Source organism: Pseudophryne corroboree, chromosome 11 (genome assembly GCF_028390025.1).
Source record: "Pseudophryne corroboree isolate aPseCor3 chromosome 11, aPseCor3.hap2, whole genome shotgun sequence".
NCBI classification, from domain to species: domain Eukaryota; kingdom Metazoa; phylum Chordata; class Amphibia; order Anura; family Myobatrachidae; genus Pseudophryne; species Pseudophryne corroboree.
In genome coordinates, this window is record NC_086454.1 from 125,794,795 (window position 1) to 125,808,712 (window position 13,918).

The 13,918-nt window shown below is 48.1% G+C and overlaps 1 protein-coding gene across 2 annotated transcripts in view; it reads right to left on the reverse strand.

Moving 5' to 3' along the window:
• The window catches only part of PHRF1 (PHD and ring finger domains 1), a 302,294-nt gene that overhangs the window by 213,421 nt on the left and 74,955 nt on the right, over positions 1-13,918 (reverse strand). For both annotated transcript variants that reach the window (XM_063944791.1, XM_063944792.1), the window contains 2 exons: positions 934-1,066; positions 655-737 (listed from right to left, as the gene is read on the reverse strand). In XM_063944791.1, the coding sequence (XP_063800861.1) occupies positions 655-737; positions 934-1,066 (216 nt within the window). The remainder of the gene's footprint in view (positions 1-654; positions 738-933; positions 1,067-13,918) is intronic.

Genomic DNA, 13,918 nt, shown 5'->3' on the forward strand with positions numbered 1-13,918 from the left:
TAGCCTAAGAAGCAGGACCTATCTGCAGAGAGTAGGGCTGCTTCTCTCCCCTCAGTCCCACGATGCAGGGAGTCTGTTGCCAGCAGAGCTCCCTGAAAATAAAAAACCTAACAAAATACTTTCTTACAGCAAGCTCAGGAGAGCTCACTGAACAGCACCCAGCTCGTCTGGGCACAGATTCAAACTGGGGTCTGGAGGAGGGACATAGGAGGGAGGAGCCAGAGCACACCAGAATCTAAATTCTTTCTTAAAGTGCCCATGTCTCCTGCGGAGCCCGTCTATTCCCCATGGTCCTTACGGAGTCCCCAGCATCCACTAGGACGTTAGAGAAAAGGGTTTGTAAATAAGTGTTTATACCTAAGTTTGTTTTAACTCTTTATTTTCAGAGATATTAAATAACCAAATTAGAATACTTTAAAGTAAGACACCTGTTCATAATATATATTTAATTAAGGTTTTCCTTTAATAAAAGCACACAGCAGTGAATGACATGTGCAATACAGGTACAACTAACTCACAAATAAATGTATTATTAAGGTCCAGGATTACATCCATTAACAAGACTGCAAGTAGACAGGATGGGAACCGCCACGTCTTCCTCACAGGGGTTACATGGCAGACACAAGCTTAATACACACAGTATTATACACTCACTTTTTGTTGTTTCCGTCCTTTTCGTCTCTTAAATCTTCGCCTGCGCCGTTTTCCTACCCCACGGGTTCCTTTAGTTGCCTTTCCTAATGGAAATGCGAGAGAGAACTGATCAAGCGCAGAATAAATGTTGCCACTATCAGGAATATTGTGCATACGATGGGAAAGGATAGATGATTTGTTACATATTAATCGCAATGGTTTACAAAGTTTGTTTAACATCTCATACACAGCTAACACATTGTGACTATAACTTGGTGACCCCACAACCATGACACCAACCAGCTTTCTTTTTCCTTCTGGTAGTGACCAGGCGAGGAGTCAGATTACGTTGGTAGACAGCAGTGTTGAGTCCAGCCACAACTGCTTCAATGGTTTCATCGAGAAGAGTTGACATCAAGTACCTGGGAACATTCTAAGAATAAATAGAACATGTTAGAGAACTATAATTAATAATTTTAACTGCCAGCATGGACCACTCTATATAGCTAAATGGTAGACACACAGAAAGAATCCGTAAAGCACAAGAACATTTTTTAAACATATTAAAGTACAGTGACCCACCATACATGAGAAAACACTAGGAATTAGTGCCGTATTATTAATATGTCATAAAGTACCTTAGTAATATCACGGATGCCTACAACACGATGATAAATATAATTTGTCCATTTATTTATTTATTACCAGTTACTTATATAGCACACACATATTGCACAGTCCTTTACGAGAATATTTGGCTATTCACATCACTCCCTGCACCAGTGGAGCTTACAATCTATATTCCATACCACGTGTACATAATGCTTATGCCCTAGAGTTAATTTTTAGTCAGGAGCCAACTAACGTACCAGTATATTTTTGGATTGTGGAAGGAAAATTGGATTTTTGTACTCACTGTAAAATCCCTTCCTCAAAGTCAATTTGGGGAACACTGTGGCTAGCCATTACATGTGGATTAGAGGACTAGGTGTAGGAGTTTGGCATAGAACTACTTAAGAAAAGGGACTTCAACCCCTATGGGATGACTCAAACTCATGACCTAAGTGCTGTAAGGCAGTAATACTAACCATTACACCATCCATGCTGCCCCAATCCACAAAATGCATGCCTACTCCAGGGGGGTAATTAAGACCTGATCACTCGCTAGCGTTTTTTGCAGTGCTGCGATCAGGTCAGTACTGCGCATGCGTATGCACAATGTGCAGGCGCGTCACACGGGTACAAAGCGGATCATTGCTGTGCGATGGGTTTTACGAAGAATCCATTCACACAGCCGATCGCAAGGAGATTGACAGGAAGAAGGCGTTTGTGGGTGGCAACTGACCGTTTTCTGGGAGTGGTTGGAAAAACGCAGGAGTGTCCTGACGTCAATTCCTGACGTCAATTCCGGTCCTGAACTGGCTGAAGTGATCGCAGCGGCTGAGTAAGTCCTAGGCAACTCAGAAACTGCACAAAGTTTATTTGTACTGCTCGGCCGCACATGCGTTCACACACTTGCACAGCTAAAATACACTCCCCTATAGACTGACTATCTGATCACAGCGCTGCAAAAACTGCTAGTGAGCGATCAGGTCTGAATTACCCCCTATATGCAAACAGGTTCTCTTCTAAAAATTTAGAAGTATCCACTCATCTACGCATTTCCTAAGTACAGGTTGAGTGTCCCAGATCCAAAATGCTTGGGACCAGAAGTATTTTGGATACTGGATTTTTCCGGAATTTTGAATAATTGAGCCATCAGAAAACAAAAGGTTTCAGTATCTCAGTATCACACAAAAAATTCTGTATTTCGGAATATTTGGATATGGGATACTCAACCTGTATTATGAATACAATTGCTATCTATATATTCCAGTGAACATTTCTTTCACAAATAAAAAAAACAAACCTGGATTGAAAAGTAAGAATTTACTCACCGGTAATTATATTTCTCGTAGTCCGTAGTGGATGCTGGGAACTCCGTAAGGACCATAGGGAATAGCGGGCTCCGCAGGAGACTGGGCACAACTAAGAAATAATTAGGACTACCTGGTGTGCACTGGCTCCTCCCTCTATGCCCCTCCTCCAGACCTCAGTTAGGAAACTGTGCCCGGAAGAGCTGACACAATAAGGAAAGGATTTGAAATCCCGGGTAAGACTCATACCAGCCACACCGTACAACTCGTGATACTATATCCAGTTAACAGTATAAATAACAACTGAGCCTCACGAACAGATGGCTCATAACAATAACCCTTTAGTTAAGCAATAACTATATACAAGTATTGCAGACAATCCGCACTTGGGATGGGCGCCCAGCATCCACTACGGACTACGAGAAATAGAATTACCGGTGAGTAAATTGTTATTTTCTCCGACGTCCTAGTGGATGCTGGGAACTCCGTAAGGACCATGGGGATTATACCAAAGCTCCCAAACGGGCGGGAGAGTGCGGATGACTCTGCAGCACCGAATGAGCAAACTCAAGGTCCTCCTCAGCCAGGGTATCAAACTTGCAGAATTTTGCAAATGTGTTTGAACCCGACCAAGTAGCAGCTCGGCAAAGTTGTAAAGCCGAGACCCCTCGGGCAGCCGCCCAAGAAGAGCCCACCTTCCTCGTGGAATGGGCTTTTACAGATTTAGGATGCGGCAGTCCAGCCGCAGAATGTGCAAGTTGAATCGTACTACAGATCCAGCAAGCAATAGTCTGCTTAGAAGCAGGAGCACCCAGCTTGTTGGGTGCATACAGGATAAATAGCGAGTCAGTTTTCCTGACTCCAGCCGTCCTGGAAATATATATTTTCAGGGCCCTGACTACGTCCAGCAACTTGGAATCCTCCAAGTCCCGAGAAGCCGCAGGCACCACAATAGGTTGGTTCACATGAAAACCTGATACCACCTTAGGAAGGAATTGGGAACGAGACCTCAATTCCGCCCTATCCATATGAAAAATCAGATAAGGGCTTTTACATGACAAAGCCGCCAATTCTGATACACGCCTGGCCAAGGCCAACAGCATGACCACCTTCCACGTGAGATACTTTAGCTCCACGGTCTTAAGTGGCTCAAACCAATGCGACTTTAGGAAATCCAACACCACGTTGAGATCCCACGGTGCCACTGGAGGCACAAAAGGGGGCTGAATATGCAGCACTCCCTTAACAAAAGTCTGAACTTCAGGCAGTGAAGCCAGTTCTTTTTGAAAGAAAATAGACAGATGAAATCTGGACCTTAATGGAACCCAATTTTAGTCCCATAGTCACTCCTGACTGTAGGAAGTGCAGAAATCGACCCAGCTGAAATTCCTCCGTTGGGGCCTTCCTGGCCTCACACCAAGCAACATATTTCCGCCATATGCGGTGATGTTTTGCAGTGACATCTTTTCTAGCTTTAATCAGCGTAGGAATGACTTCCTCCGGAATGCCCTTTTCCTTTAGGATCCGGTGTTCAACCGCCATGCCGTCAAACGCAGTCGCGGTAAGTCTTGGAACAGACAGGGCCCCTGCTGCAGCAGGTCCTGTCTGAGCGGCAGAGGCCATGGGTCCTCTGAGATCATTTCTTGAAGTTCTGGGTACCAAGCTCTTCTTGGCCAATCCGGAACCACGAGAATAGTTCTTACTCCTCTCCTTCTTATTATTCTCAGCACCTTGGGTATGAGAGGCAGAGGAGGGATGAGGCGGGACGCCATCATGTCCACCTGTGGCCTTTCCCAACGGTTTACAATCTTTTGGAAGACTTCTGGATGAAGTCCCCACTCTCCCGGGTGGAGGTCGTGCCTGCTGAAGAAGTCTGCTTCCCAGTTGTCCACTCCCGGAATGAACACTGCTGACAGTGCTAACACGTGATTTTCCGCCCATCGGAGAATCCTTGTGGCTTCTGCCATCGCCATCCTGCTTCTTGTGCCGCCCTGTCGGTTTACATGGGCGACCGCCGTGATGTTGTCTGACTGGATCAGCACCGGCTGGTGTTGAAGCAGGGGTCTTGCCTGACTTAGGGCATTGTAAATGGCCCTTAGTTCCAGAATATTTATGTGTAGGGAAGTCTCCTGACTTGACCACAAGTCCTTGGAAGTTTCTTCCCTGTGTGACTGCCCCCCAGCCTCGAAGGCTGGCATCCGTGGTCACCAGGACCCAGTCCTGTATGCCGAATCTGCGGCCCTCTAGAAGATGAGCACTCTGCAGCCACCACAGCAGAGACACCCTGGTCCTTGGAGACAGGGTTATCAGCCGATGCATCTGAAGATGTGATCCGGACCACTTGTCCAACAGATCCCACTGAAAGATCCTTGCATGGAACCTGCCGAATGGAATTGCTTCGTAAGAAGCTACCATCTTTCCCAGGACTCGCGTGCAGTGATGCACCGACACCTGTTTTGGTTTTAGGAGGTCTCTGACTAGAGATGCCAACTCCTTGGCCTTCTCCTCCGGGAGAAACACTTTTTTCTGTTCTGTGTCCAGAACCATCCCCAGGAACAGTAGACGCGTTGTAGGAACCAGCTGCGACTTTGGAATATTCAGGATCCAGCCGTGCTGTTGTAGCACTTCCCGAGCTAGTGCTACTCCGATCAACAACTGCTCCCTGGACCTCGCCTTTATAAGGAGATCGTCCAAGTACGGGATAATTATAACTCCCTTTTTTCGAAGGAGTATCATCATTTCGGCCATTACCTTGGTAAATACCCTCGGTGCCGTGGACAGACCAAACGGCAACGTCTGGAATTGGTAATGACAGTCCTGTACCATAAATCTGAGGTACTCCTGGTGCGGAGGGTAAACGGGGACATGCAGGTAAGCATCCTTGATGTCCAGTGATACCATGTAATCCCTTTAGTCCAGGCTTGCAATAACCGCCCTGAACGATTCCATTTTGAACTTGAACCTTCTTATATAAGTGTTCAAAGATTTTAGATTTAAAATGGGTCTTACCGAACCGTCCGGTTTCGGTACCACAAACATAGTGGAATAGTAACCCCGTCCTTGTTGAAGGAGGGGTACCTTGGTTATCACCTGCTGAGAGTACAGCTTGTGAATCGCCTCCAGCACTGCCTCGCCTGTCTGGGGGAGTTGTTGGCAAGGCTGATTTGAGGAAACGGCGAGGGGGAGACGTCTCGAATTCCAGCTTGTACCCCTGAGATACCACTTGTAGAATCCAGGGATCCACCCGTGAGCAAGCCCACTGGTCGCTAAAGTGCCGGAGACGGGCCCCCACCGCACCTGGCTCCGCCTGTGGAGCCCCAGCGTCATGCGGTGGACTTAGAGGAAGCGAGAGAGGACTTTTGTTCTTGAGAACTGGCTGTATGTTGCAGCTTTTTCCCTCTGCCTCTGGGCAGAAAGGACGCGCCTTTAACCAGTTTTACTTTTTGGGGCCGAAAGGACTGTACCTGATAATACGGTGCTTTCTTTGGCTGTGAGGGAACATGGGGTAAAAATGTCGACTTCCCAGCAGTTGCTGTAGATACGAGGTCCGAAAGACCGTCCCCAAACAATTCCTCACCCTTGTAAGGCAAAACCTCCATGTGCCTTTTAGAATCTGCATCACCTGTCCACTGCCGAGTCCACAATACTCTCCTGGCAGAAATGGACATTGCATTAATTTTAGATGCCAGCCGGCAAATAATAAGAATTTACTTACCGATAATTCTATTTCTCGGAGTCCGTAGTGGATGCTGGGGTTCCTGAAAGGACCATGGGGAATAGCGGCTCCGCAGGAGACAGGGCACAAAAGTAAAGCTTTTACAGGTCAGGTGGTGTGTACTGGCTCCTCCCCCTATGACCCTCCTCCAGACTCCAGTTAGGTACTGTGCCCGGACGAGCGTACACAATAAGGGAGGATTTTGAATCCCGGGTAAGACTCATACCAGCCACACCAATCACACCGTACAACTTGTGATCTAAACCCAGTTAACAGTATGATAACAGAGGAGCCTCTGAAAGATGGCTTCCTAAACAATAACCCGAATTAGTTAACAATAACTATGTACAAGTATTGCAGATAATCCGCACTTGGGATGGGCGCCCAGCATCCACTACGGACTCCGAGAAATAGAATTATCGGTAAGTAAATTCTTATTTTCTCTATCGTCCTAAGTGGATGCTGGGGTTCCTGAAAGGACCATGGGGATTATACCAAAGCTCCCAAACGGGCGGGAGAGTGCGGATGACTCTGCAGCACCGAATGAGAGAACTCCAGGTCCTCCTTTGCCAGGGTATCAAATTTGTAAAAATTTACAAACGTGTTCTCCCCTGACCACGTAGCTGCTCGGCAGAGTTGTAATGCCGAGACCCCTCGGGCAGCCGCCCAAGATGAGCCCACCTTCCTTGCGGAATGGGCCTTAACAGATTTAGGCTGTGGCAGGCCTGCCACAGAATGTACAAGTTGAATTTTGTTACAAATCCAACGAGCAATCGACTGCTTAGAAGCAGGTGCACCCAACTTGTTGGGTGCATACAGTATAAACAGCGAGTCAGATTTTCTGACTCCAGCCGTCCTTTAAATGTATATTTTTAAGGCTCTGACAACGTCCAACAACTTGGAGTCCTTCAAGTCGTCTGTAGCCGCAGGCACTACAATAGGCTGGTTCAGGTGAAACGCTGATACCACCTTAGGGAGAAAATGCGGACGCGTCCGCAGCTCTGCCCTATGTCGAATGGAAAATTAAATAAGGGCTTTTATAAAACAAAGCCGCCAGTTCAGATACTCTCCCGGCCGAAGCCAGGGCCAGTAACAGAGACACTTTCCATGTGAGATATTTCAAATCCACATTCTTTAGTGGTTCAAACCAATTGGATTTGAGGAAATCTAAAACTACATTTAGATCCCACGGTGCCACCTTAGGCACCACAGGAGGCTGTATATGCAGTACTCCTTTGATAAAAATCTGGACCTCAGGGACTGAGGCCAATTCTTTTTGGAAGAATATTGATAGGGCCGAAATTTGAACCTTAATAGATCCCAATTTGAGACCCATAGACAATCCTGATTGCAGGAAATGTAGGAAAACGACCCAGTTGAAATTCCTCCATCGGAGCACTCCGCTGCTCGCACCACGCAACATATTTTCGCCAAATACGGCGATAATGCTTCGCGGTGACTTCCTTCCTTGCCTTTATCAAGGTAGGAATGACTTCTTCTGGAATGCCTTTTCCTTTTAGGATCTGGCATTCAACGCCATGCCGTCAAACGCAGCCGCGGTAAGTCTTGAAAAAGACAAGGACCCTGCTGAAGCAGGTCCCTTCTCAGAAGTAGAGGCCACGGATCGTCCGTGACCATCTCTTGAAGTTCCGGGTACCAAGTCCTTCTTGGCCAATCCGGAGCCACTAGTCTTACTCCTCTTTGCCGTATAATCCTCAATACCTTTGGTATGAGAGGCAGAGGAGGAAACACATATACCGACTGGTACACCCAAGGTGTTACCAGCGCGTCCACAGCTATTGCCTGCGGATCTCTTGACCTGGCGCAATACCTGTCCAGTGTTTTGTTGAGGCGAGACGCCATCATGTCCACCATTGGTTTTACCCAACGGTTTAATAGCATGTGGGAAACTTCTGGATGAAGTCCCCACTCTCCCGGGTGAAGGTCGTGTCTGCTGAGGAAGTCTGCTTCCCAGTTGTCCACGCCCGGGATGAATACTGCTGACAGTGCTATCACGTGATTCTCCGCCCAGCGAAGGATCCTGGCAGCTTCTGCCATTGCCCTCCTGCTTCTTGTGCCGCCCTGTCTGTTTACATGGGCGACTGCCGTGATGTTGTCCGACTGGATCAACACCGGTCTTCCTTGAAGCAGAGGTTCCGCCTGGCTTAGAGCATTGTAGATCGCTCTTAGTTCCAGAATGCTTATGTGAAGAGACTTTTTCAGGCTCGACCACACTCCCTGGAAATTTCTTCCCTGTGTGACTGCTCCCCAGCCTCTCAGGCTGGCATCCGTGGTCACCAGGATCCAATCCTGCATGCCGAATCTGTGGCCCTCCAATAGATGAGCCTCCTGCAACCACCACAGAAGGGATACCCTTGTCCTCGGCGACAGGGTTATCCGCAGGTGCATCTGAAGATGCGACCCTGACCATTTGTCCAACAGATCCCTTTGCATGGAATCTGCCGAAAGGGATTGCTTCGTAAGAAGCTACCATTTTTTCCCAGGACTCTTGTGCATTGATGTACAGACACCTTTCCTGGTTTTAGGAGGTTCCTGACCAGGTCAGATAACTCCTTGGCTTTTTCTTCGGGAAGAAAAACCTTTTTCTGAACTGTGTCCAGAATCATCCCCAGGAACAGCAGACGAGTTGTCGGCATTAATTGGGATTTTGGAATATTCAGAATCCATCCGTGCTGCTTTAGCACCTCTTGAGATAGTGCTAAACCCATCTCTAGCTGTTCTCTGGACCTTGCCCTTATTAGGAGATCGTCCAAGTATGGGATAAGTAATACGCCTTTTCTTCGAAGAAGAAATATTATCTCGGCCATTACCTTTGTAAAGACCCGAGGTGCCGTGGACAAACCAAACGGCAGCGTCTGAAACTGATAGTGACAGTTTTGTACAACGAACCTGAGGTACCCCTGGTGTGAGGGGTAATTGGAACGTGGAGATACGCATCCTTGATGTCCAAGGATACCATAAAGTCCCCTTCTTCCAGGTTCGCTATCACTGCTCTGAGTGACTCCATCTTGAACTTGAACTTCTTTATGTACAGGTTCAAGGACTTCAGATTTAGAATAGGCCTTACCGAGCCATCCGGCTTCGGTACCACAAAAAAAGTGGAATAATACCCCTTCCCTTGTTCTGGAAGAGGTACCTTGACTATCACCTGCTGAGAATACAGCTTGTGAATGGCTTCCAAAACCGTCTCCCTTTCTGAGGGGGACGTTGGTAAAGCAGACTTCAGGAAACGGCGAGGTGGCTCTGTCTCTAATTTCAACCTGTACCCCTGAGATATTATCTGCAGGATCCAGGGATTTACCTGCGAGTGAGCCCACTGCGCGCTGTAATTCTTGAGACGACCGCCTACCGCCCCCGAGTCCGCTTGCGAAGCCCCAGCGTCATGCTGAGGCTTTTGTAGAAGCCGGGGAGGGCTTCTGTTCCTGGGAAGGAGCTGCCTGTTGCTGTCTCTTCCCTCGTCCTCTGCCTCATGGCAGATATGAATAGCCCTTTGCTCTCTTATTTTTAAAGGAACGAAAGGGCTGCGGTTGAAAGGTCGGTGCCTTTTTCTGTTGGGGAGTGACTTGAGGTAGAAAGGTGGATTTCCCGGCCGTAGCCGTGGCCACCAAATCCGATAGACCGACCCCAAATAACTCCTCTACGCATCGCCTGTCCACTGTCGTGTCCATAAAGCTCTTCTGGTCGAAATGGACATAACACTTACCCGTGATGCCAGTGTGCAGATATCTCTCTGTGCATCACGCATATAAAGAAATGCATCCTTTATTTGTTCTAACGACAGTAAAATATTGTCCCTGTCCAGGGTATCAATATTTTCGATCAGGGACTCTGACCAAACTACCCCAGCACTGCACATCCAGGCAGTCGCAATAGCTGGTCGTAGTATAACACCTGCATGTGTGTATATACCTTTTTGGATATTTTCCATCCTCCTATCTGATGGATCTTTAAGTGCGGCCGTCTCAGGAGAGGGTAACGCCACTTGTTTTGATAAGCGTGTTAGCGCTTTGTCCACCCTAGGAGGTGTTTCCCAGCGCTCCCTAACCTCTGGCGGGAAAGGGTATAAAGCCAATAACTTCTTTGAAATTAGCAGTTTTTTATCGGGGCACCCCACGCTTCATCACACACGTCATTAATTCTTCTGATTCTGTAAAAACTACTGGTAGTTTTTTCACACCCCACATAATACCCTGTTTAGTGGTACCTGTAGTATCAGCTAAATGTAACATCTCCTTTATTGCCAAAATCATATAACGTGTGGCCCTACTGGAAAATACGGTTGATTCGTCACCTTCACCACCGGAATCAGTGCCTGTGTCTGGGTCTGTGTCGACCGACTGAGGCAAGGGGCGTTTTACAGCCCCTGACGGTGTTTGAGGCGCCTGGACAGGCACTAATTGAGTGTCCGGCCGCCTCATGTCGGCAAACGACTGCTTAAGCGAGTTGACGCTATCCCGTAATTCCACAAATAAAGGCATCCATTCTGGTGTCGACCCCCTAGGAGGTGACATCCTCATATTTGGCAATTGCTCCGCCTCCACACCAATAACGTCCTCATACATGTCGACACACACGTACCGACACACAGCAGACACACAGGGAATGCTCTATACGAAGACAGGACCCACTAGCCCTTTGGGGAGACAGAGGGAGAGTCTGCCAGCACACACCAAAAAGCGCTATATATGACAGGGATAGCCTTATGATTAAGTGCTCCCTTATAGCTGCTTTTATATTAATATATTGCCATTTATTTTGCCCCCCCTCTCTGTTATACCCTGTTTCTGTAGTGCAGTGCAGGGGAGAGACCTGGGAGCCTTCCTGACCAGCGGAGCTGTGACAGAAAATGGCGCCGTGTGCTGAGGAGATAGGCCCCGCCCCTTTTTCGGCGGGCTCGTCTCCCGCTATTTAGTACATTTAGGCAGGGGTAAATATCTCCATATAGCCTCTGGGGCTATATGTGAGGTATTTTTAGCCTTTTTAAAGGTTTTCATTTGCCTCCCAGGGCGCCCCCCCCCAGCGCCCTGCACCCTCAGTGACTGCCGTGTGAAGTGTGCTGAGAGGAAAATGGCGCACAGCTGCAGTGCTGTGCGCTACCTTAAGAAGACTGCAGGAGTCTTCAGCCGCCGATTCTGGACCTCTTCTTGCTTCAGCATCTGTGAGGGGGCCGGCGGCGTGGCTCCGGTGACCATCCAGGCTGTACCTGTGATCGTCCCTCTGGAGCTTCATGTCCAGTAGCCAAGAAGCCAATCCATCCTGCACGCAGGTGAGTTCACTTCTTCTCCCCTCTGTCCCTCGTTGCAGTGATCCTGTTGCCAGCAGGAATCACTGTAAAATAAAAAACCTAAGCTAAACTCTCTAAGCAGCTCTTTATGAGAGCCACCTAGAATTGCACCCTTTTCGTCCGGGCACAAAAATCTAACTGGAGTCTGGAGGAGGGTCATAGGGGGAGGAGCCAGTACACACCACCTGACCTGTAAAAGCTTTACTTTTGTGCCCTGTCTCCTGCGGAGCCGCTATTCCCCATGGTCCTTTCAGGAACCCCAGCATCCACTTAGGACGATAGAGAAATCCCTCTGTGCATCTCTCATGTATAAGACTGCGTCTTTAATGTGCTCTATGGTTAGCAATATAGTGTCCCTGTCGAGGGTATCAATATTATCAGACAGGGAATCTGACCACGCAGCTGCAGCACTGCACATCCACGCTGAAGCAATAGCCGGTCCCAGTATAATACCCGAGTGTGTATACACAGACTTCAGGATAGCCTCCTGCTTTCTATCTGCAGGCTCCTTTAGGGCGGCCGTATCCGGAGACGGTAGTGCCACCTTCTTTGACAAGCGTGTGAGCGCTTTATCCACCCTAGGGGATGTCTCCCAACGTATCCTATCCTCTGGCGGGAAGGGGTACGTCATTAGTAACTTTTTAGAAATCACCAGTTTCTTATCGGGGGAAGCCCACGCTTCATCACACACCTCATTCAACTCATCAGATGGGGGAAAAACCACTGGTTGCTTTTTCTCCCCAAACATAATACCCTTTTTTGTGGCACCTGGGTAAATGTCAGAAATGTGCAACACATCTTTCATTGCCGTAATCATGTAACGGATGGCCCTATTGGAATGTACATGAGTCTCATTGTCGTCGACACTGGAGTCAGTATCCGTGTCGACGTCTGTGTCTGCCATCTGAGGTAGCGGGCGTTTTTGAGCCCCTGATGGCTTTTGAGACGCCTGGGCAGGCACGGACTTTAGAAGCCGGCTGTCCCACATCTGTCATGTCGTCAAACCTTTTATGTAAGGAGTTGACACTGTCACGTAATTCCTTCCACATATCCATCCACTCAGGTGTCGACCCCGCAGGGGGTGACATCACATTTATAGGCACCTGCTCCGCCTCCACATAAGCCTCCTCCTCAAACATGTCGACACAGCTGTACCGACACACCGCACACACACAGGGAATGCTCTGACCGAAGACAGGACCCCACAAAGTCCCTTGGGGAGACAGAGAGAGAGTATGCCAGCACACACCAGAGCGCTATATAATGCAGGGATTCACACTACACAAGTGATTTTACCCTATAGCAGCTATATATATATATATATATATATATATATATATATATATATATATATATATATATATATATATATATATATATATATATATATATATATATATATATATATATATATATATATATAGTATTTGCGCCTAAATTTAGTGGCCCCCCTCTCTATTTTACCCAATGGAGTCTGGAAACTGCAGGGGAGAGCCTGGGGAGCGTCCTTCCAGCGGAGCTGTGAGAGGAAATGGCGCCAGTGTGCTGAGGGAGATAGCCCCGCCCCTTTTTCGGCGGACTTCTCACGCTTTTTTTATGGATATATGGCAGGGGATTTTACACACATATAGTCTTAATGACTATATTATGTGTTATTTTGCCAAGCAAGGTACTCATATTGCAGCCCAGGGCGCCCCCCCCCAGCGCCCTGCACCCATCAGTGACCGGAGTGTGTGGTGTGCCTGGGGAGCAATGGCGCACAGCTGCAGTGCTGTGCGCTACCTTGATGAAGACCGGAGTCTTCTGCCGCCGATTTCCAGGAACGTCTTCTTGCTTCTGGCTCTGCAAGGGGGACGGCGGCGCGGCTCCGGGACCGGACGACCGAGGCTGGGCCTGTGTTCGATCCCTCTGGAGCTAATGGTGTCCAGTAGCCTAGAAGCCCAAGCTAGCTGCAAGCAGGTAGGTTCGCTTCTCTCCCCTAAGTCCCTCGTAGCAGTGAGTCTGTTGCCAGCAGATCTCACTGAAAATAAAAAGATAAGAATTTACTCACCGGTAATTCTATTTCTCGTAGTCCGTAGTGGATGCTGGGGACTTCGTAAGGACCATGGGGAATAGACGGCTCCGCAGGAGACTGGGCACATCTAAAGAAAGATTTAGGACTATCTGGTGTGCACTGGCTCCTCCCCCTATGACCCTCCTCCAAGCCTCAGTTAGGAACTGTGCCCGGAAGAGCTGACACAATAAGGAAGGATTTTTGAATCCCGGGTAAGACTCATACCAGCCACACCAATCACACCATATAACACGTGATAGGAACCCCGGTTAACAGTATGATAACAAATGGAGCAT